The sequence below is a fragment of the Ovis canadensis genome, chromosome X (assembly GCF_042477335.2).
Source record: "Ovis canadensis isolate MfBH-ARS-UI-01 breed Bighorn chromosome X, ARS-UI_OviCan_v2, whole genome shotgun sequence".
Classification (NCBI taxonomy): Eukaryota; Metazoa; Chordata; class Mammalia; order Artiodactyla; family Bovidae; genus Ovis; species Ovis canadensis.
Window position 1 is genome coordinate 37,851,184 of NC_091727.1, and position 24,838 is coordinate 37,876,021.

At 40.7% G+C, this 24,838-nt stretch overlaps 1 protein-coding gene and 1 pseudogene across 1 annotated transcript in view; both read right to left on the bottom strand.

The window, feature by feature from the left end:
- PRRG1 (proline rich and Gla domain 1) overlaps positions 1 to 24,838 on the bottom strand; it is a 118,730-nt gene that overhangs the window by 46,729 nt on the left and 47,163 nt on the right. The window contains exon 2 of the mRNA XM_070289894.1: positions 21,181 to 21,230. Coding sequence (XP_070145995.1) covers positions 21,181 to 21,187 — 7 coding nt within the window. The 5' untranslated portion in view covers positions 21,188 to 21,230. The remainder of the gene's footprint in view (positions 1 to 21,180; positions 21,231 to 24,838) is intronic.
- On the bottom strand, positions 3,804 to 4,674 carry LOC138930188 (transcription factor E2F6 pseudogene; annotated as a pseudogene).

The window sequence follows — 24,838 nt, forward strand, 5'->3', positions numbered from 1 at the left end:
CTCCTTTGTCCATGGGATTTCCCAGGTAAGAATACCAGATTGGGTTGCCATTCCCCTCCTCCAGGGGATCTTCCTGACCCAGGGATTGAACCCACATTTCCTGGATTGGCAGGTGGATTCTTTACCACTGAGCCACCAGTGTAGCCCATACCTTTAATAATACCTTATGAGAATCTCATAGGTCTTTTCAATTAGTTAGTGTCAAGTAGTGGCTACTTTGATGATTCATAAATATTCTGAGGATATCATGAGATTTAAAATTTTGAGGGCTTCCCTGGTGGCTCCTTGGTAAAGAATCTGCCTGCCTGTGCAGGAGACATGGATCCCTGATCTGTGACGATCCCACATGCCATGAAGCAACTAAGCCCATATGCCACAACTAGCAAGCCAGTGCTCTAGAGCCTGGGAACCACAACTACCAAAGTCCATGTGCCCGAGAACCCACGCTCTGCAGCAAGAGAAGCCACCGCAATGAGAAGCCCACACACCACAACTAGAGAGTAGTCCCTGATCTCCATAACTAGAGAAAAGCCTGGGAAGCAACAAAGCCCCAGCACAGCCAAAAATAAGTGAATAAATAAATGAAATGATTCTCAAAAATTTCAGAAATTCTTCAGAATATAAATTATGGACTATTTCTGGTCCTTATTTAAGAAGGACTTGATTTTATAAGAAACTCATAAGGAAGTATCCTTTACCATACCTTACATGCTTATTTTATTAACTTCAATTTTGGTCAAATGTGTGCTGATAAGTCTGTCATCATGAGAATTTTAACAAAAGATCAGAAAGAAGCTCTTAAGAAGGACTGAGAATTGAAAATCATACACATGACAGATATACATATTTAGAGAAGCATGAATGAGTAGCTATAACAAAATATCCTAAATTATTTTCTACTGATATTTGGGTTATTTGATAGTTCAGGTAGCTATTCAATATCTGACATAATCATTTTAGATATTAAGGATAGTTAGACATTATTTATGCAGAAGTGACTCAAACTCATAAACCTAGAAACAAAACAAGACTAAGGTGATGCATTAGAACTTCTGTTTCACCTATAAGGGAGCCCTAGCTCCCTTAGACTTAACAAGGATTAATTTACTCATCCCTCATCCACGAGCCTGGCTATAAGACTGGAAAGCTTCTTTCGCACATGAAAGCTGAGAAGTAGAAGGGACTAGGGGTGAGCTGAACTAGATCAACACACTGACAGCAACAAGAAGTGAAAGTTGGTGGATCTGAACAGGAAAGAGACAGGAGGCCCTTTGAGGTTATTTACGAGTTTACAGAGGGCTTTTGTTTACATGATCTCATTTTACTCAGAACATTTTACAAAGTAGAGTATTTGTCATATCTCACAAGTAAGAAACTGCTATTTCGAAAGGATGCTATCACTTGTGGCCATGCTTCCTTTGTTGGATTTTGGGGGCACCACCTTCTTCAGTTGTTTTTCCCCTTCCTCTCATTCTTCCCTCTCAGGAAAGGCTTTTTCTGCTCTTTTCCCTTAAAATAAATGTTAACTGGCCTCTCCTCTTCTCCTTCCCTCTTATTAGGTGACCTCATCTACTCTCATGTTTAGCCATCACATGTAAGTGACAGCTGCCAACTCTATAATGCACAGCCTGGCCCTGTCCAAGGAGCACCTGACCAATACACACACCTTCTGCTGAAACTCTCATGTTCATCACCTGTGCCCAAGGAGCACAATGAGCAGTCCCAGACTGGCAGAGGCAGTCAGCAGGGACTACTAGGAGGGAGGAGGCTGGTGTTCAGCAGAGGGGCAGGACTGGCAAAAGCCACTGGAGCTCACAGGTGTGCAATTCCTAAATGCTCAGTATTATCTTCCAATATTTTGATTTTTGATTCCTATGCTCTTTTTATACATGGTCTTAATTTCACGTTGCTTCAATTCTTTCTTTGAAAGCAAGAGAAGCTTAAGATATGAATTTCAATGATACAAGAACCTTGTATGCTACATAAGCCAAGTATTATTAGTCTAATTTTACCATTCACTGACTCACTCACTGATTTGTTCAAACATTTATGGAGCACTTTTTACGTGCCAGATGTTGGTGCAAGGCAGTGGGTTTAACAATAAGACAAAGTCCCTCAAGGAGCTCAGTCTAATGGCAAACTACTGAGTAAACTGAGGCACAGAGTGGTAAATGCTTTGCCCAATGAAGTGGAAATACTAGGTACTTGGAAATGATTGACTAGAGCTGGAGAGAGGGCAGGGTACCATTAGGTCATCATAAGTAAACCCCCTTGACTGAAGAGCAAGGCTACATACAGAAACATATTACAGAATCTGCTTGCAAAAAAGGTTAAAATAGGGGACTCCCCTGGTGGTCCAGTGGTTAAGACTTTGCCTTCCAGTGCAGGGGTGTGTGTTCAATCCCTGGTTGAGGAGCTAAGACCACAGAACCAAAAACACGGAACAGAAACGATACCGTAACAAATTCAATAGACTTTAACAATGGTCCACGGTAAACATTTTTTTTAATTTTTTTAAAGGTTAAAATTGTTTTCAATTGACACCATGACTGAATTCACACCTCGCAAGAAATTATTAAACTGTGATCTGATGGCATTTCTACACTTGCCCCCAAAGCCTGGGGCATGCCACCAGTCTGCTCCAACACAATCAATCTGTAGGGACCTTGAAGTCCAATTTTAGCACTGGGAACCATAGTGAGATACATTAATTAATTCCACAAACTTTAAGTATACAGCATATTTATGATACCTCTACATACAGAAGTTTGGATAAAACTCTTCTCTAACCCTCATTCAGAGGGTTCTAGTCAGTTATAAATGCCAGAGAAATTAGAGAATACATGTTACTTTCCATATAGCCATTATTTAGGTTGTACAAGGGTAAAAAGTCTCACTTTGAAATACTTCATAAGCAATCTAAACATTATACAACTATACACAAAGACATCATGTCCAGATGCATGCATACCCCTATCCATTGCAGACATGAACCCATATTAAGGCAATTTCTCTTTTAATAAAAACAACTTATCCATGCAGCAAAGGGCAGAGTCCACAAAGAGCTGTCCATCCAGCCTGCCCAACAGTTTCAGTGATACTCTGTGTGATGCAGTAATCTCAGGAGGCAAGATGTCTATTTCACTGGCAAAAAAAACAGGGAATAATTATTTTTTTTAAGAAACTGGAGCCTATTATATAGAGTGAAGTAAGCCAGAAAGAGAAACACCAATACAGTATACTAACACATATATATGGAATTTAGAAAGATGGTAACCATAACCCTGTACGCGAGATAGCAAAAGAGACAGATGTATAGAACAGTCTTTTGGACTCTGTGGGAGAGGGTGAGGGTGGGATGATTTGGGAGAATGGCACTGAAACAGGTATAATATCATATGTGGAACGAATCACCAGTCCAGGTTCAATGCATGATACTGGATGCTTGGGGCTGGTGCACTGAGACGACCCAGAGGGATGGTACAGGGAGGGAAGAGGAAGGGGGGGTTCAGGATGGGGAACACGTGTATACCTGTGGCAGATTCATGTTGATGTATGGCCAAACCAATACAATATTATAAAGTAATTAACCTCCAATTAAATAAATTTATGTTAAAAAAAGTTGTTTTCAAATGCAGAAACCATAATTATCTAGTAATCTAAGTAGTGAACTGCTCGAAGTTACTCCTGGCCTTATTGCTATAAGGGAGAATGGGAAAGTATCGGGGATGATTTATTCCTCTGAGAATCACATCTGGTGTGTAATTCACCCACCGGGATGTCCCCAAAGACTCAATACCTGGATCCTCACATGCCATTAGTCTTCACTTCAAGCAACTCCTCACTCTGCTCTGGAGGATCTTCTTCTTTCTCAGGGTAAGGGTATTCTGGCTGTGCGCTTTCGGACGAAGAGGTTCCTACACCATCCGATGTTTCATTACTTGGGAGATCCTCCGTCATTTCACATACATAAACATCGATAGGTCCTGTGGTGCTCTTCATATGTACTGCAGCAGAATCTTCCATGGGAAGTAAAATATCCAAGCTGGTTTCAGCCGGAGCTCTAACTGCAAATACAGTCTGTTCACGGAAGGTTTCAAGGCTATGAATATCTTGATATGACACATATGCTAGACTTCGCTTTTCTCTGTCTGCTAGTAAGTCAACCAACTGTTGAGAACAATCCTTAATTAATCCATCCAGAGCTGCTTCTTTCACTGATAAGTCAGAAATTTCCCTCTCCAGCTGCCTCTGTTCGGGCCGTATTTCCAATTCATTAAGATCAGGTCCTATCCATTGAATATAGTTCCTAGACTTTTTTTCAACCAGCTTGATTCCACTTAAGACACTGGTGACATCATACAGTCTTCGTTTTTGTACTCCCAGTGTTTCTGCAGCTTTATTTAAGTCAAGAACACCTTTAGGACTAGATCTGAGAAGAGCCATAAATCTTCGAGTTAAACGAGACAGGGACGAATAACACCGAGGTATCTTCATTCCTGGGCCTTTTTTCCTGGACACCTGTTGCTTACTATCTTCTAAATTAATGCTTACTTTTAATGGGCGCAGGTCCTCCATGCCGCTGGGGTCTTTGGATTCACTGCACACCATCTTCTCCTCCACCTGGTCCACATGCAAGCTGGGCAGCTCGCAGGCAGGCTGCTGCTGACTCATGCTGCCCGGCTGGCCCTCGCCTCGCACTGCACGAGCTCTCCCGCCTTCTCCCACTCAAGTCGGGCACCACTTCCAACACACCGGTCCCGGGGGACAAGCACGAACCTGGCTCCTGTTGTGATCAGATGCTCAATGTGTCTAGGCCGGCCCTCAAACTGGCGCACCGCTGCCCCACGGCCCTGGGAGCTGAAACGCTAGCGGCAAGAAAGCACACTGACCTACGGCACTCAGAACACGAGTCCCGCCATCTTTACGCATGCGCAGTGCGCTGCTTCTAGCGCGCTGCTTCTAGTGCGCATGCCTGCTGTGGCTGGCACGTTCTGATGCACGCAGTACGGTGTGTTACGTTGTTTGTTTTTTTTTTTTTAATAAAAAAGATCGGCTTCAGCTTTGTGGCTCAGCTGGTAAAGAATCTGCCTGCAATGCGGGAGACCTGGGTTCAATCCCTGGGTTGGGAAGAGCCCGTGGAGGAGGGAATCTGGCTACCCACTCCAATATTCCGGCCTGGAGAATTCTATGGACTATATAGTCCATAGGGTCGCAAAGAATCGGACACGACTGAGCGACGTTCACTTTCAGCAATCTGTAACACTTATTTATTCAAATAGAAAGTTTGTTCCTAGTCGGTGTTGTGTAAATGTTGGTGTGTCACAGACTGAAACTATAAGAAGTCTGCATACTAAGAGGTTATTTTTCTCTTTTTTAAATAAATCTAATATCTTGTTTAGTTGCAAATTTCTCATAAAAGACTATGTAAGATGCTAGTTCAGTTCAGTTCAGTCGCTCAGTCATGTCCGACTCTTTGCGACCCCATGAATTGCAGCACGCCAGGCCTCCCTGTCCATCACCAATTCCCAGAGTTCACTCAGACTCACGTCCATCGAATCAGTGATGCCATCCAGCCATCTCATCCTCTGTCATCCCCTTCTCCTGCTCCCAATCCCTCCCAGCATCAGAGTCTTGTAAGATGCTAAGTTATCCATTTATTTGAACCTTCTGTTGTTAGTCATATGAAAACTGCCTTTTGAGACTCTCTGGTTGAAGTCTGAGAAAGCCAGTATCTGTTCACTGCTTTCACCAACCCTGTATTGAGACAAATGAAAATTCAGGCAGAGTATGGTACCGAGGAAAGATCCTAAATTTGTAGTCAGGTATGCGGATTTCTGTCCAGCTCTGGCACTAAACTGGCTACATGATTCCACATTTGTTGCCAAATTTATCTGGGTCTGTCTCCTAATTTGGTAACCTAAGGTTTATATGTATGATTTCTTAGGTTTTCTCAGTTGTAACTATAAAATTTTATACTTGGAAAGATTTTTGTTAAGTGGGAGTAGTGTATTGCATTCAAATTCTTTGGGGATATGAATATATTATTTTTAAGCCAAGCAACCACCATCTCCCAAACCAACAATAAAAACAAACAAGAAGCAAAAATCAATAAGATACCCTCCCCATCAAATCCTTTGCTCAGATTTATATACTGTAAAAAAAATTTTATAAAATGTCACACTCATATTTCCTTGCTTCTAAACTTATTTGATACCATCATTCAGTCAGTGTGTGTACATACAATGCCTTCAAGTTTTTTTCTGCTAAAATGGGTCTAAATAGGCATTTCTTAGCACAAATGGATGGACACAACTTTCCTTAGAACAACTAAGTCTTACTAGAATTTTCAAGTGACATCTCACTTCCTAAAAACCAAAATTATGCAAAATAAAAAGATCCTATTTGACTGTTGGTGGGAATGATATAGCCACTATGGAAGACAGTATGGAGATTCCTTAAGAAAACTAGGAATAAAACTACCATGTAACCCAGCAATCCCACTACTAGGTATACTCTGAGGAAATGACAAGTAAAAAAGACACATGCACCCCAATGTTCATTGCAGCATATTTACAATAGCTAGGACGTGGAAGAAATCTAGATGTCCATTGACAGATGAATGGATAAAGAAAATGTGGTACATACATACAATGGAATATTACTCAGTCATAAAAAGGAATGCATTTGAGTCAGTTCTAATGAGGTTGATGAAACTAGAGCGTATTACACACAGTGAAGTAAGTCAGAAAGATAAAAACAAATATCATATATTAATGCATATATATGGAATCTAGAAAGAAGATACTGTTGAACCTATTTGCAGGGCAATGATGGAGACAGTTCATGGGGTCACAAAGAGTTGACATGACTGAGCGACTGAACTGAACTAATGGAGACAGACATAGAGAACAGACTTATGGACATGGGGGCGGGGGGGGGGGGGTGGGTAGAGGGTAGGATGTATGCAGAAAGTGGCATGGACACATACACATTACCATAGGTAAATCAGATAGCCAATGGGAATTTCCTATGTGATTCAGGGGGCTCAAACCAGTATTCTGTGACAACCTAGAGGGGTGGGATGGGGAGGGAGGTTCAGGAAGCAGGGGACATAGGTATACCTATGGCTGATTCATGTTGATGTTTGGCAGCAACCAACACAATTTTGTAGAGCAATTACCCTTCAATTAAAAATAAATTTCAATATTAAAAAAAAAGATCCTATTTGGATCATCTTCCTATTACTGAAAAAAAAAGTTGCTCAGTCATGTCCGACTCTTTGCAACCCCATGGACTATACAGTCCTTGGAATTCTCTAGGCCAGAATACTGGAGTGGGTAGTTCTTCCCTTCTCCAGGGGATTTTCCCAACCCAGGGATCAAACTCAGGTCTCCTGCATTGCAGGTGGATTCTTTACCAGCTAAGCCACAAGGGAAGCCCTCCTATTACTTAGGGAGGTGGGAAAAAGATTATTTCTAAAATGTATTTCACCACTGTAACCTATCTGTGAAAATAAAAAAGGCTATTTTTCTTGTAGAAGGTAGGTTTATAATTCAGAATTTGTTGTACAGTGGTGCTCATGTGCCCATACAGGTTGTCACAAACTTACAACTTAGTTAGAATGGCATGTAGTATACATTTTCACAGGAATTAGGAAGTGGAAACCCACTCAGGAACTGAGACATTTAAAATATAATTTAATGTTATAGGACTGAACTAGAGAGAGTGGGGCATCTCAGGGTTTGAGAGAAGTAACTGTTGTATCTTTAATATCCTGAACCTGCTTCTTAAGGACAATGTAGTGGTTATGATCCCTATCTAAGACTTCAAAAAAAGACATCTCTGTGCTATCAGAGGTATGCAATGAAATGCCAGATAATAACAGGCAGGTTTCCAGGAATAAACGTGGAGAAAAAGACAGAAATGGATTTCTATAAGAATGAAGACAAAAGAGGTTGTGTATGTCTATAAAGTCAATAGATCCTTTTCCTCATGAGGAGGGATCTATTACTAATTCAATATGGTTTACTTAAAAGCCAAATTTTACATCATATATTCTGATGTCTCTTGTCTAATGATTTTACGCTTTGTAAGGAATAATTAGATACAGAGAAATTATCTAATAGATTCTCCCACAAGGGAAGGTAAAAAGCCAAATTTTCTTTGAAGGAGTTTTACAATAACTCCTTATCAAAAAGAATACTTCATGAAATGGAGGATGACAGCAATCAAGTTACCAGCAATTACAACTACTGCTTAAATGTATGGTACTTTAACATGTGATATTTATGAACGAAAGTCGTGCCTTACCCACAGGAGGCAAATAAATATGGGTTTAGAAAATGATCTAATTTGCACAACATTAAGCACACAATCCAGTAGAATCATGAAAACAGGGGAATTCCCAAGATAGGTATTTCCCATCACTAGTGCCTCAACTCTCATCAACAAGAAGATCATTTGTCTTAGAGTTTATAGTTGTTACAACCAGAAAACTTTGCTTTTAGTTTATGAATATGATTTACACTGATTCTGGTTACACTGGATCTGTCCCATTTGGAAGAATACAGAAACAGCTATAACAATCACCATTAAATGGGCTGGGGGGTGGCAGGGTAAGGCATGTAGTGAGACTCAGCAAACATGAAACATAGCTTTAAATATATAACTATGTTACAGTGAATGCTTTACACTCTGTCAACATAGATAGTGTGGCATTATCTATGGGATAGTTAACTGTAATCTAGATACTAGGAGTGAATGATTGTCCTAATAGAATACATACTACATTTAATCAAAAAGTCTCATATCAGAGATGGTTGTTCAGAGAACATGCAAAGCTAGTGGTCAGCTATCTTTCTGTTATGCACAACAGCAGAGCAGAATGGATTTCAGAAATGGACTCTCATTGACAAAGTAGTACTTTTATTAATTAGCACATAGATTTCAGAAAGGACTTTTCGCTGGTGAAATCAATGTTGTTTATATGTGAATTTGTTCTAGAAGTGATGTTGACAGAATTCAAACTTTCGCTTGTTCTGTCTGAAGGGGAGAGGAACACTCCCCAGTATTCCCTCTTCTTTCCCTTCTCTCCTAGTGGTTCCTCAGGGACCCCTGTAGTAAACCTGGGGCTTCACTGAGCACACTGAAACCACAGATCTATCTCAATCCCTTCATTTTGCTGACAAGAAAAGGGAAATCCAGGCTAAATGACTTATCCAAGGACTCAGCTGCTTGATTCTAGGACCAGCACTACATCTTGGTTTCTAGAACCATAATGGAAGCAAATTTCACATACTAAGGTATGGGGGAGTCATTTTGGCTTATATATGATTAAACTCAAAGTTTATGCTAACTAAAACAGCCTGTTTGTGGCCTATCAAACAAACACCCTACATCTGTCTTGATCCTTAAAGAAAAGCGTGCATTCAACAAAAGTAAAAAATGTCTATGTTAAAAATAAACATTAAATGCCTCCCTTCCTGGGCTGCCGATGGTGGTGCTCCTTCAATGATGAGACGCCCTTCCAAGGTACCAAGGCTATACTGACTCCTGTGTACATGCTGATTTGTTATTGTTGTTTCGAAATCTTGAAGGAATGGATCCCTGACTTCTTGTCAGGACAAAAAACAAAAATGGTATTTTTTGTTCTAACAAGATATAAAACTGTGCTGTGGAGAAGGAGATGGCAACGCACTCTAGTATTCTTGCCTGGAGAATCCCATGGACAGAGGAGCCTGGCGGGCTACAGTCCATGGGGTCGCAAAAGAGTTGGGCGCGACTGAGCAACTAAACAACAATCACCCCCACACACAGCAGAGTGAGCTGCTAAAAACAAACCTCAGCATCTAACTTTCCTCCTGCAAATTCTTCAGTGGCTTCCAGCTGCTTTTGGAAGAAAGTCCTAAATCTAAAGACCTTTCATAAATCAGCCTCTACCTCACATCACCCCCTCTTCGTTCCCTGTTGTCCCAGTCACACTGGCTGACTTTCTGTTTATTAAATATCTTCCTGCTTCAGAGCCGGGACACAGGCTGTTCTCTCTGCTTGCAACACTTTTCCATTTCCCACTGTGCTAATCTTAAGTGTTTCTTCTTCACAGAGAACTTTTCTGGTTTCTCCATGTAGGTCAAGACTTTCTGTTAAATCTTCTCTTAGCACCAGGCCCATTTCAGAGCACTTACTGCGACAGTAATATAAAAATTACAGACGTTAATTAGCTGGTGGGCTGCTAGACTGTAAGCTCATGAGGGCAGATGTCGTGCCCCTCTTGTTAAGTACTGTATTCCCAGTGTTGGGGCACACAGTTGCTACTCAATAAATTTTGATTGAATGGAAAAAAAAAAACTGTGCTGAAAACTCCAGCATAACTTCTCTAGCATAAGTTCCTCAGAATAATCTGAGACAGTGTCTCCTGGGCTATAGTCCTTGTTGTTCAGTTGCCCAGTCATGTCCAACTTTTTGCAACCCCATGGACTGCAGCACATCAGGCCTCCATGTCCCTCATCATCTCCCAAAGTTTGCCCAAGTTCATGTACATTGCATCAGTGATGCCATCCAACCATTTCATCCTCTGTCATCCCCTTCTCCTTCTGCCCTCTATCTTTCCCAGCATCAGGGACTTTTCCAATGAGTAGGCTGGTCGCGCCAGGTAACCAAAATACTGGCGCTTCAGCTTCCTTTGTTTGGCTTCCTTAATCCTTAGTTTGGCTCAAACAAAATTCCTTTCTATTCCTATCATAGATTGGTTTACTGATCATTTCTGTTGACAACCATATACATTTGTCCCTCAGCAGCTGCGGAGGATTGATTCCAGGCCCCCTTATGGATATCAAATTCTGCAGGTGCTCAAGTCCCTTATGTGAAATGGCATGCATGCTCAGTCGCTTCAGTTGTGTCCAATTCTTTGCAACTTCAAGAACTGCAGCCCTCCAGGCTCCTCTGTCCGTGGGTTTCTCCAAGCAAGAATACTGGAGTGGGTTGCCATGACCTTCTCCAGGAGATCATCCTGACCCAGGGATCAAACCCATGTCGCCTACATTGCAGGCAGATTCTTTACCATCTGAGCCACCAGGGAGGCCCAGTACAATGTAAATTATACATAAATAGTTGGAAACACAACATAAATTCTATGTGAACAGTTGAGGACATGTAGCAAACTCAGGTTTTGCTTTCTTGAACTTTCTGAAATTTTTACTTTTTCCCAGTATTTTTGATCCTTAGTGGATTGAATCCATGGTTGTGGAACCTGAAGATAACTGAAGACACAGAGTGCCAACTCTAACGCTCTCCTTGAGACTCAAATTACTTCTCTGAAAATCACAATGGTGTTGTTTGGCTTATCTCTAAAGAATTCCTATCCTTCATTCTGGGGCTTCTCTGCTGGTAAAGAATCCGTCTGCAAAGCAGAAAACCTGGGTTTGATCCCTGGGTTGGGAAGTTCCTCTGGAGAAGGGAAAGGTTACCCACTCCAGTATTCTGGCCTAGAGAATTCCATGGACTGTATAGTCCAGGGAGTCACAAAGACTCGGACACAACTAAGTGACTTTCACTGTGACTATCCTTCATTCTAAATCAGTGGTTTTCTATCTTGGGTGATGTTGCACCCCAAGGAACATTTGGCGATGTCTGGATATATTTAAAAAAAATTTTTTTAAGTATTTATTTGTCTGTGCTATCAGTTGCAGCACACAGGCACTTCCTTGTGTCATGTGAGATCTTCTGTTGCCTAGTTGCTCCATGGCCCGTGGGGGTCTTTGTTCCCCAGCTAGGGATTGAAATTTGCATTGCAACGTGGTTTCTCAACCCTGGACCATCTGGGTAGTCCCTGGATACATTTTTGATTCTCACAACTTGGAGGAGTAGGTGCAACTAGTGGGGCGAAGCCAAGGATGCTGCTGAACATCTTACAATGCACAGGTCAGCCTCCACAACAAAGATGTATCTGGTCCCAAATGTTGATAGTTACTCCTACAAATCTGGCCCAAAGAATTGAGAACAGATACTCAAACAAAAACTTGTACATCAAGGTTCACAGGAGCACTATTTCCAATTAACCAAAGGGTGGAAACAACCGAAATGTCCACCAACTGATGAATGACTCATCAAACTGTAATACATTCATACAATGGGATATTATTCAGCCATTAAAAAATAATAAGGTACTAATACAACATGGATAAATCTAAAAAAAACATTATGCCAAGTGAAAAAAGCCAGACACCAAAGGGCACATATTATATTATTCCATTTATATGAAATATCCATGATAGATAAATCCATAGAGCTAGAAATCAGCTAACAGGTTGCCAGGGCCTGGGAGAGTGCAAAATAGAGACTGACTGTTTAATGGGTAGAGAAGATCTCACTTGGAGGTGATGGAAATGTTTTGGTACTAGAGTTACACAATATTGTGCATGTACTAAATACCACTAAATTGTACAGTTTAAAATGGTCAATTCTGGGCTTCCCTGGTGGTAAAGAATCCACATGCCAATGTGGGAGACATAGGTTCAATCCCTGATTAAGGAAGATCCCACATGCCACAGAGCAACTAAGCCTGTGTGCCACAATAATTACTGAGCAAGTGTTCTAGAGCCCAGCAGCTGCAACTACTGAAGCCCGTGCATCCTAGAGCCCACACTCCACAAGAGAAGCTCCACAACGAGAAGCCTGCTCACCACAACTAGAGAGTAGCTCCTGCTCAATACAACTAGAGGAAAGCCCACACAGCAGCAAAGACTTCGGACAGCCAAAACTAAATAACTAAAAATATTTTTTTAAAAAAAGAATCAATTCTATGTTATGTGAATTGTTTTGCCTATATTATGTATTTTGCCTCAAATTTTTAAAATGTCAACAGTGCTAGGGTTAAGAAGCCATTCTAAACTTATGTACTGAAATTATTCTCTTCTTCAATAGGTAAAAGGCAGAGAGGATTGTATCAAAGACAAAAAGCATCAAGCACTATAATGAGTTTTGTTTTTTTTTAAGGCAGCCTGAACCTCACATAGTAAGCTCATTTTTTGTTTTCTAATGGGAAAATCTTGCCAGGAAAAAAATAATGGCTGTTGCCAGCTCCAAGTAGATTTGCTTTACTGTTACAAAATTATGAAGCTAGATAAGGATTTATAATAAATTGGTGACATCATGTGAACTGCACAGGCATGAATATGTTACCATAATAGCGAGACTCTCAGATTTAATATAGGCCAGAAAATGAAACAATTGTCTTTGAATGTGTGCCTTCACTTGAACTATAAACCTGGGAGCTGTCAAATAAAATTAGGCAGTACATTATTAAACAGTCACTTTACAAGCCTTGTCAGTTTGAACACGCATTCCCTGTTTGAAAATATGTAGCTGTATGGCTTGAATTAAAGCTTAGGATTGACCTCAACTGAGCACTAATTCAGCAGTGAACTTAGAAATTTACTCTAGTAGCTATGAACCATCTTTCCTTCCATTAAGTCTTGGTAAGTGGAGGGGATATGTTTGGGTTCTTTGAAGTAAAAGAGCCAAGGGAATGATGCTGCTATGGTTTAATCAGTTCAGTTCGGTTCAGTCACTCAGTCATGTCTGACTCTTAGTGACCCCATGGACTGCAGCACTCCAGGCTTCCCTGTCCATCACCAACTCCTGGAGCTTGCTCAAACTCATGTCCATTGAGTCAGTGATTCCATCCAACCATCTCATCCTCTGTCGTCTCCTTCTATTCCTGCCTTCAATCTTTCCCAGCATCAGGGTTTTTTCAAATAGTCAGTTATTTTTGCATCAGGTGGCCAAAGTATTGGCGTTGCATCATCAGTCCTTCCAATGAATATTCAAGGCTGACTTCCTTTAGGATGGACTGGTTTGATCTCCTTGCAGTCCAAGCGACTCTCAAGAGTCTTCTCCAACATCACAGTTCAAAAGCATCAATTCTTCTGCCAGGGTCAGTCTCTCCCATCAGGAAGCTCCCATAAGCCTCTTATCCTTATTCATCAGAGGGCAGACAGACTGAAAACCACAATCACAGAAAACTAGTCAAACTGATCACATGGACCACAGCCTTCTCTAACTCAGTGAAACTATGAGCCATGCCATGTAGGGCCACCCAAGACGGATGAGTCATGCTGGAGAGTTCTGACAAAACGCGGTCCACTGGAGAAGGGGATGGCAAACCACTTCCATATTCTTGCCTTGAGAACTCCATTATTTAATAATAATAAACAAAAGACTGTAACTGGTAGCACCATCACTGTTTCTCTACAGCACTACCATATGTTCATGGATCCTAGGACATCAAAGGCATGTTACTATTAAGTATGAAAAATGAAGATGGAAACTGACTTTGTGGATTAAGAATTTATAGGCCTAGGGTTTCCTTCTAAGCTAGGTAAAACCTATCTATCTCCAAAGACTAAATACCAAAAGAAGAGAAACAGAAAACATGCTGAGGCATCTTTATATTTTTATGTTAGTTCAGTTCAGTCACTCAGTCATGTCTGACTCTTTGCAACCCCATGGACTGCAGCATGCCAGGCCTCCCTGTCCATTACCAGCTCCCGGAGTTTACTCAAACTCATGTCCATCGAGTTGGTGATACCATCTAACCATCTCATTCTCTATCATTCCCTTCTCCTCCCACCTTCAATCTTTCCCAGCATCAGGGTCTTTTCCAATGAGTCAGTTCTTCGCATCAGGTGGCCAAGGTATTGGCCTTTCAGCTTCAGCATCGGTCCTTCCAATGAATATTCAGGACTGATTTCCTTTAGGATGGACTGGTTGGATCTTCTTGCAGTCCAAGGGACTCTCAAGAGTCTTCTCCAACACCACACTTCAAAAACCATCAATTCTTTAGGACTCACCTTTCTTTATAGTCCAATTCTCACATCCATACATGACTACTGGAAAAACCATAGCTTTGACTAGGTGGACCTTGGTTGGCAAAGTAATATCTCTGCTTTGTAGTATGCTGTCTAGGTTGGTCATAGCTTTTCTTCCAAGGAGGAACCATCTTCTCATTTCATAGGTGCAGTCACCATCTGCAGTGATTTTGGAGCCCCCAAAAATAAAGTCTGTCACTGTTTCCATTGTTTCCCCATCTATTTTCCATGAAGTGTTAGGACTGGATGCCATGATCTTAGTTTTCTGAATGTTGAGTTTTAAGCCAACTTTTTCACTCTCCTCTTTCACTTTCATTAAGAGGCTCTTTAGTTCTTCTTTGCTTTCTGCCAAAAGGGTGGTGTCATCTGCATATCTGAAGTTACTGGTATTTCTCCCAACAATCTTGAGTTGGAATCAATAATTTTATGTTAATTATTCTCCAAAAATATAACCTGTATGTCTGTTACCATTCAGCAATTCCCGAAAAGCAAAATAAAGCTGTTTGAAGATTCATGGTCAAATATCATTCTTATTTTATAAAAGAGGAGTAGGAACATCTTGTAGTTTGAGAAGCCAAGATGAATTTCTTTCACAAGCTTTGTTATTAAGGTAAAGACGTGAAATTAGCCATCATAACTGCCTATTAAGAGTAATAAATACCATAAATTGCTGCTATAGTACTTAAAATATGCAGTAAGAGAAGTGTGTTCTGACATAGAAAAAAATCTGAGGGAAAATAGGTATGACTAAAAATCAAATTCTACTCAAGCTGTGTAACAAAAACCCTCAAATTTTTTAGCAAGAAAACTCCCAAGAAATTGCTTTGTGGAGAACTGAGACCTTTGTCATTTTATCATGAATGTAGCAGTTATTCAGTGGCTGGGGGGTGGGGGAAGAGGATGAAAAGGTAGGATAAAGTTTTAATGTCTATCTGAAGATGACTACAGATACTTCTGGTACATAATATCTGGTAAGCCTAAACGTGCACCTTTGTAAAATTCTCATATTTTCTTTGTGAAAATGTTCATTCTCTACTAAAATCTTACACATAATTTAATTTATACATGCTGTTCTTTTTTTTGTAACAGCATCTTTCCTTGTTGACTACATACTGTTCTGGTGTTCCACAGTGTATTGTATTCTCTGTGTTATGAAAAACCACAGAGACAAAACCTATCGATCAAGCAGGGTGACTTTCACCATGGAAGTGGTGTCTTAGGTCCCTTACTTTGGGGACCTCCCACTGTGTGTTGTGTACAGCAACCTTCTGAGTTGAATTTCTTGTTACTTTAACTTGGTGACTGTCAATCAGTGCTGCTGCCTTTGAGTTACCACAGCCAGGGACCACTGCTGCTCAGAGGATTTTGATATTTGAGGCACTCCACCATGTGACACAGATGTTTTAGCTGTTACCATAAATGAGGATGAACTTCCTTTAGCTGTTACCATAAATAAGGATGAACTTCAAATAACTTCATTTCTCCCAGCCATTTCTCCTTTCCTCTCCTCCCACCCCCACAGGATACTGTGAGAACATAGTCTTAAGAAAATATTTTCTTTCACACCGTAAGATAGTTCCTAAGTTTTTAATCGACTTTATACACAGCTGATGACTAGGGTGCTCAGAATACAGTTTATTGGAAGAAAATGAAAACTGCCTATGACATAAGGAGACCTATGTTTGCCTTCTGACTCTTCATTCATAAACTGCAGACTTTAGATAAGACTTTCTCTCATGACGCTATGTTTTATACTACATAAAATGAAGATAATAATCCATATTTATACTACAGGGTGCTCTCACAACTCAAGTAAGATAATGGAGAAATATCTATGAGTTATGAACTCTACAGATACTTGTTAATACCAAAATAATTATATATTCATAAGAATCATAAAAACTAAACCCTACTTAAATACTAAATCTCTATATGGTAAATGGAATTTCAATGCCACATACAATGGACACTGCTGATGGTCTACTGAGAAATGATTCACACAAGTCTGTTCTCATCCCCTCCACCATTTGTAAGACTATGAATTTTTCCATATCATATAAGCAAAAGAAGGATTCTTCTAACACATCTATAAATAATTTCTTCATCCAACATCAAAGAATACTAAAAGAAGTTGACCTCAATTTAATTTTTCATCTATACTGTATGGTTTCCCAGCTGTGTTCTTTGTTTTCGTGGCTCCTTAATTAATGAGGCTAATGACATGTCTTTTTGGTATTTTCTTCTGCTGTCGCTTTGTATGACACATTGAGCTATGTTTGTGAGAACCGTTGCTAAAGCCAGTAAAAACTTCATTGTACATGGCCAGAAAAAAAAAAAAAAAAAGAGCACACAGTAGCATCTTTTTTTTCTCCTCACTAACACAGTCAGCAATTAACAAGTATAATCAGACAAACTAAAGCTTAGAGTGTCAAGGATAGATTCTTTGTGATTCAGGATGTTAAGGATGTTTTCAAAGTGCTCACACAAATAGTCAAAATGCTGCTATTACAAGCTGTCATGTGTTTGTAAAAGTAGCGTTTTTGGAAGTGCTTCTCTTATCTCATCTCTGGGTTGGAAACCTCTCCATCTTTGCAGATTACACTAACAAGCCCTATCCTTTAGCAAGAACTCTATTAACTGCCTGACCATGTAAACGGACACTTGCTGAGGCATCTTTTAAAGCAAGCACTTACTGATAATGATTTGATGACTATTCTAAAAAGGAAGAAGGGAAACAAGGAGGAGTATGTTGCCCTGTGTCAGTGCAGCTCTCTTCACTACAGGGCCATGATGAAAACCAAGAATCACAGTATTCTCCAAATCCACTTGAAGCTTGAAAGAAAGTGAAAATCAAACCATGAATCCAGTTACGCTGGAAGGTTCTGTTGATAGTTGATGCTGGAGTTAGGACCTGGCATAGATTAGTTCTAGAACTTTGACCATTAAAAAAAAATGTATTCAGGTTTTAAAATTTTTCAAAACTATCAGAGATAGGTATCTTTTGTGAAGGTGGGGACAGAACCAGAATCCCTGAGGGAGTGCTGGAGAAAACACACAAAAGCTCATTCGTCAAGGTTCAGGAAGATATTTTCCATCTATAATCCTTGGGGCTGCCTACCAGGGCCCAGACTGGTGTGGGGTAAGAAAGATGCATAGAACACAAACAGAAGGAACCACTCTATCTCTAACACACCCTAGTCCCAGGCTTCCTGCCTACAGAGGCATGTGATCAAATAACTTCATTTTAACTACTGAATGACAGAACCAATGAAGATCTACATCTTCAACAAGGACAGCAATGAGCAGAGACCTCTGCATTCTTCCATTATACATTAGTGTTTTCAACATGCTTTCATATATATTCTCACATTATGCCAGCCACAGCCTTCTGAGGTTAACAGTGTGCTATGTTATTAATCCCACCACAGAGATGAACAGTCAAAGGCTTTGGCATAGTCAATAAAGCCGAAGTAGATGTTTTTCTGGAACTCTCTTGCTTTTTCAATGATGCAGAAGATGCTGGCAATTTGATCTCTGGTTCTTCTGCCTTTTTGAAATCCAGCTTGCATGTCTGAAAGTTCATGGTTCACATACTGTTGAAGCCTGGGTTGGAGCATTTTGAGCATTACTTTGCTAGTGTATGAGATGAGTGCAATGGTGTTGCAGTTTAAACATTGTTTGGCATTCCCCTTCATTGGGATTGGAATGAAAACTGACCTTTTCCAGTCCTGTGGCCTGTGCTACATTTTCCAAATTTGCTGGCATATTGAGTGCAGCATTTTCACAGCATCATCTTTTAGGATTTGAAATAGCTCAGCTGCAATTCCATCACCTCCACTAGCTTTATTTATAGTGATGTTTCCTAAGGCCCACTTGACTTCACATTCCAGTGATCACACCATTGTGGTTATCTGAGTCATTAAGATCTTTTTTGTATAGTTCTTCTGTGTATTCCTGCCACCTCTTCTTAATATCTTCAGCTTCTGTTAGGTCCATACCATTTCTGTCCTTTATTGTGCCCATCTTTGCATGAAATGTTCCTTTGCTATCTCTAATTTTCTTGGAGAGTTCCCTAGTCTTTCCCATTCTATTGTTTTCTTCTATTTCTTTGCATTGATCACTGATGAATGCATTTTTATCTCTCCTTTCTATTCTTTGGAACTCTGCATTCAAATGGGTATATCTTTCTTTCTCTCCTTTGCTTTTAGCTTCTTTTCTTTTCTCAGATATTTCTAAGGCCTCCTCAGACAACCATTTTGCCTTTTTGCATTTCTTTTTCTTGGGGATGGTCTTGATTACTGTCTCCTGTACAATGTCACAAACCTCTGTCCATAGTTCCTCAGGCACTCTGTCTATCACATCTAATCCCGTGAATCTATTTGTCACTTCCACTGTATAAGCATAAGGGATTTGACTTAGGTCATACCTGAATGATCTACTGGTTTTCCCTACTTTCTTCAATTTAAGTCTGAATTTTGCAATAAGGAGTTCATGATCTGAGATAAAGTCAGCTCCTGGTCTTGTTTTTGCTGACTGTACCAGACCACCAAAGCTGTATGCAGGTCAAGAAGCAACAGTTAGAACTGGACATGGAACAACACTGGTTCCAAATCGGGAAAGGAGTATGTCAAGGCTGTATATTGTCACTCTGCTTATTTAACTTATATGCAGAGTACATCATGCAAAATTCCAGGCTGGATGAAACACAAGCTGGAATCAAGACTGCTAGGTGAAATATCAATAACCTCAGATATGCAGATGACACACCCTTATGGCAGAAAGCAAAGAAGAACTAAAGAGCCTCTTGATGAAAATGAAAGAAGAGAGTGAAAAAGCTGGCTTAAAACTCAACATTCAGAAAACTAAGATCATGGCATCTGGTCCCATCACTTCATGGCAAATAGATGGGGAAACAATAAAAACAGTGACAGACTTTATTTTGGGGGACTCCAAAATCACTGCAGATGGTGATTGCAGCCATGAAATGAGAAGATGCTTCCTCCTTGGAAGAAAAGCTATGACCAACCTAGACAGCATACTACAAAGCAGAGATATTACTTTGCCAACCAAGGTCCAATTAGTCAAAGTTATGGTTTTCCCAGTAGTCATGTATGGATGTAAGAGTTGGACTGTAAAGAAAGGTGAGTGCCAAAGAATTGATGCTTTTGAACTGTGGTGTTGGAGAAGACTCTTGAGAGTCCCTTGGATTGTGAGGAGATCCAACCAGTGTATCCTATAGGAAACCAGTTCTGAATATTCATTGGAAGGACTGATGCTGAAGCTGAAAGGCCAATACTTTGGCCACTTGATGTGAAGAACTAACTCACTGGAAAAGATCCTGATGCTGGGAAAGATTGAAGGTGGGAGGAGAAGGGGATGACAGAAGATGAGATGGTTGGATGGCATCATCAACTCGATAGACATGAGTTTGAGTAAGCTCCGGGAGTTGGTGATGGACAGCAACCTGGTGTGCTGCAGTCCATGGGGTCACAGAGTTGGACATGACTGAGCAACTGAACTGAACTGAACAGAGATGAACAAACAAGTTTAGAGCAATGAGAGGAGTTGATCAAAATAACAGAGTTAGAACTTGAATTCAGGACTCTGACTCTCTGCCAAGTACTCTTCTCATTATACTACCCAACACCAACTCTTCCTTTGAGGTCCTTCATAACATCAGATTTCATGACCTATGTTGATTAGAATTTATCATCAAGTCACTGCAGTGGCTGGTTAACAAAGAAATAATCTTAAATTTGTTTGTTGTCAACTGCCCATATAACAGCCTTATGAGAAATGAAAAATGGACAAAAAGAATTCATCTAATGGGTCTTAATTCCAGTCTTTAACACTTTACAGGCAACCAAAGCCATTTAAGTCAACCTCACAGGTGATTTTTTTTCCTACTATCATTAGTTGCATAGTACAATCATATTTTTGTTTATGTTATTATCAATAAGGCCTTAGAAATCACTAGCAGCATATGGGTAACTTTGCTATGAGTTGTAAAGCAGCAGAGATCAGGGCAGGTTTATATAATATCAAGTTTGAGCCTTCTCTCCCTGTACTAAGAGATGTTCAGAAAAGAGCAGGTGTTGGGGGGCGTTGCGGGGGGGAAGACCCTTTCCAGTGAGCAACCTGTCTCTGCACAACACTGCTTCAGACAAAACCTTTCTAACACTAACCAGAAACACAATTTAGTTGTCCACAAAAGAAAAAAAAACTTTAGTGAGTTGCAAATCTAATTTCCTGTATATAGTGGATTACTGTAGAGAGAATCTAAATTATTTAAAAGTGAAGAGAGACTTACTTCCCATGTTTTCCTGTGGTCTCCGGTAGATCCTTGGATGATGAATCCCTCTGCAAAACACAGCACACACACAGTCAGATTCAAGTTCCATTAAAACTGATGTTGTCAACATGAGCATTTCATTTCAGTGCTTTCCAATCTTGCCCCCTTATATAAATAAAGCTGATATCTAACCTCAGAAGATGGAAACACTGTATTCTGGAACACATGGGCTCCATATCAGTTGGCTATGACCTTGTTTATCTGGCATTAGTTTCTGCCCTTGCCAAATAAAAGTAATCAAATTGGTCACATGCTTCTTTCATAGGAAAGCAGGGATATCAACAAAAAAAAGGTGGCCAAAAATGCCAAAAGGCTCAATTTTAATAACAAGGCTAGAGTGTTATCCCTGTCTATCCCTGGTTTCTCTTCAGCGTCACTCTGTGACAAATCCAATACCCTTTAGAGTGTAACATTTTCCTGAATGGTGTCAAACAGCAGTACCTCTAATCAAATTATCCCTCCGGCAAAGCAGCCCACAGAATTACTACCAGTAAACAGCATGAATCAATAATAACTGTGAGCTACTGACAACAGAAACTTTGGAAGAGAAAAATACATACTGCAAATGCAGGTATGCATGGAGGAGCAGCAATTCTGTTTCTTTAGGAAAATACACACACAGAAGCTAATTTATACCACAATGGCTTCATTTTCTTACAAGGTTTAATCACAAAACTACCACACATTTACTGTTCACTTGTCAAATTCCCAATATGGAGCTAAGCACCAGAGAGGCACAATTCTAAGACGTAATTTATCACTATGTTAAGGAATATATAACCTGCTTAAGTCAAACATATAGAAGAGAGTAATGTCATCAACCTGGCCACATAGATCATTCCCAATTTCAGTTCCCCTCAAAAGAAAAGAAGACCCACTAGCAACTATGCACAGAAAATGTGCATATACCCATTGTGAAGATGCTAGGCTGAAGCACCCTGCTGGACAACAGAGACTGAGCAGGACCACATGAGAAGGGTGAATGGACTGGATCCACCCTGACCACATCACGCTCCTCCCTGGAGGGAGGAGAGGAATATGGATTCCATACTGGGAAAAGAGAGCCAAGGGTGGGCATCCAGCTCCCCTACCATATAGGACACTTCCCAGGAGGCCCACTCAGGTCTTGCCTTATGGAGATCACTGGAGCAATCTGCTGCTTGACTACTGGGAATTGGAAAGAGATGGAGAAGGGGGTGGGGCTCAAAGCAAACAGTGCTCAGGCCTTGGCAAATGGCATTTCTGCTCATATCCATGCCTTAGCAAAGATCCTGGCCAGCAGATCTGGCCATTTGCAGAGCTAAGCAGGTGGCCCCTTCTGACTAGAGAGCTCAGGTGGTAGTTCTACTTGATCTGGATCTACGATCAGTGGAACCTCTTCTACCATCCAGCCCATGAAGGCAAGCAAATGCCTAGTCCTGCTGAAGTGCTGAGCATACCCTCCAGTTTCTCCTTCCAGGAAGCCTGGCTGGGGAACCAGAGCAGCCATAAACTCATCTTACAGCCCCGACTGGTCAGACAGCCAAGCTAGTAGTCCTGCCCAATTGCTGAGTATAACCACTGGCCCCACAAAACCAGGGAGCTGGAACAGTGACCCTGGGCAACAGGAGAACCCAGCCTATGGGACTGCTAGAGAGGCAGAGCAGAGCCTACACTCCCAACTCAGCCATGGAGCCTAGCCCTACAACCCTGATAAGCAGAGGAGCCCAGCCTATGGCCCTGCTCACTTGCTGGAAACAGCCTGTGGTCTTGCCCATGCAGGAAGCCCAGATAGTAATCTTGTCCAATGAAGAAGGGTAGCTTGCAGTCCCGCCCAACAAGGAAGCTCAGCAGCATGCAGCCTTGTTCAACTTCATGGCAGTGTCTATGGCCCCACCTAATCCTGAAGCACAACCTGAAGCCATGTGAAAACACTCTGTCCTGCCTGGGGCCCTGCTTAAACATAAAATCCATCCAGCAATACCATTGGGTTGTGGAGTGCAGTCTGAGATCCCACACAACAAGGCATGACTGCTGAACCAACCCATAGTCCTGCTCAATCATGGAATTGAACCAGTGGCACCACCCTACCAACAAACACAATCTGGGACCTTACCCAACTGGAGGTGATATCAGAACTCAGATAGTGGTCCCATCTCACTGCTGAGCAAAACCAGTAGCCCCACCCAAACAGGGAGATGGTCACCTAGTAGTTCTGCTTGAACTTGGAGCCCAGCCAATAGGCCTACCCAACAGTGGAGCCCAGTCAGTGGCATTTCCCCCAACCTCAGAGCATAGGCAATGGCCTCACCCAATGAGATTCCAAGTGCAAGCCCTGCTGACTGTGGAAGCTACCAGCTGACATGCAGCTGAAAGCTATCATGAGTGGTGAAGGTCTTTCTCTACAGAAGTGAACCTGTAAAGTCTGGAGGAGGAGACTGCTTAAACAAATGCACAGACACCAATGCAGGGAATCATGAAACAAACAGGTAAACATGACATCACCAAAAGAAACTAAAAGTTACAACAACTGACCCTAATGAAACAGAGGTCTATACGCTGTCTGAAAAAAGAATTCAGAAAAAATCCTCTTCAAGAACTTTCAGTGAACTACAAGAATATATTGACAACTAAAGAAAATCAGGACAATAGTACATGAACAAAACAAAAAGTTAAAGAAGTAAATAGAAACCATAAAAGAAAACCAGGATCTTTTGGGGATTGATGGAAGTATCCACTGTTTTGTTTTTTTTTTTTTTAACTTTTTATTTTGTACTGGGGTATAGCCGATTAACAAACAATGTTGTGATAGTTTCAATGAACAGCAAAGGAACACAGCCATACATACACACACATGTATCCATTCTTCCACAAACTTCCCTCCCATCCAGGCTGCCACATAACATTGAGGAGAGTTCCATATCCTATACAGTAGGTCCTGGTTGGTTATCCATTTTAAATCTAGTAGTGTGTACATGTCCATCCAAAACTCCTTAACTATCCCTCCCTCCTTTCCTTCCCCCCCAACCATAAGTTTGTCCTCTAAGTCTGTGAGTCTCCTTCTGAAAAACAGAAATCGTAGAGCTGAGGAATACAATAACTGAAGAATTCAATAGAATAAAATGGTAATATCTAGCAATAATTACTTTAAACGTAAATGGGTTAAATTCTCCAATCAAAAACAGCTGAGTGGATAAAAAACAAGATTTCAATGATATGCTGTCTACAAGAGATTCGCTTTACTTTTAAGGACACATATAAGATGAAGCGAAGGGATGGAAATAGGTATTCCAAGCAAGTAGAAACCAAAAGAAAGCAGGGATAACTATATTTAGATCAGACAAGGTAGACTTTAAGCTAAATATGGTCATGAGAGACAAAGAAGGCCATTATATAAAGAAAAAGGAGTCAATTTCATCAAGAAGATATAACAACTGTAAATGCTTATGCACCCAATGTTAGATGCACTTAAATATATAAAGCAAGTACTACTACAAATAGAATGAGAAACAAACAGCAATACAGTAACATGTGCTGACTTTAATATCCCACTCTCAACAATGGATGTATCATCCAAATAGAGAATCAATCAGGAAACAGTGGATTTTAACTACACTACAGACTAAATAGATCAGAC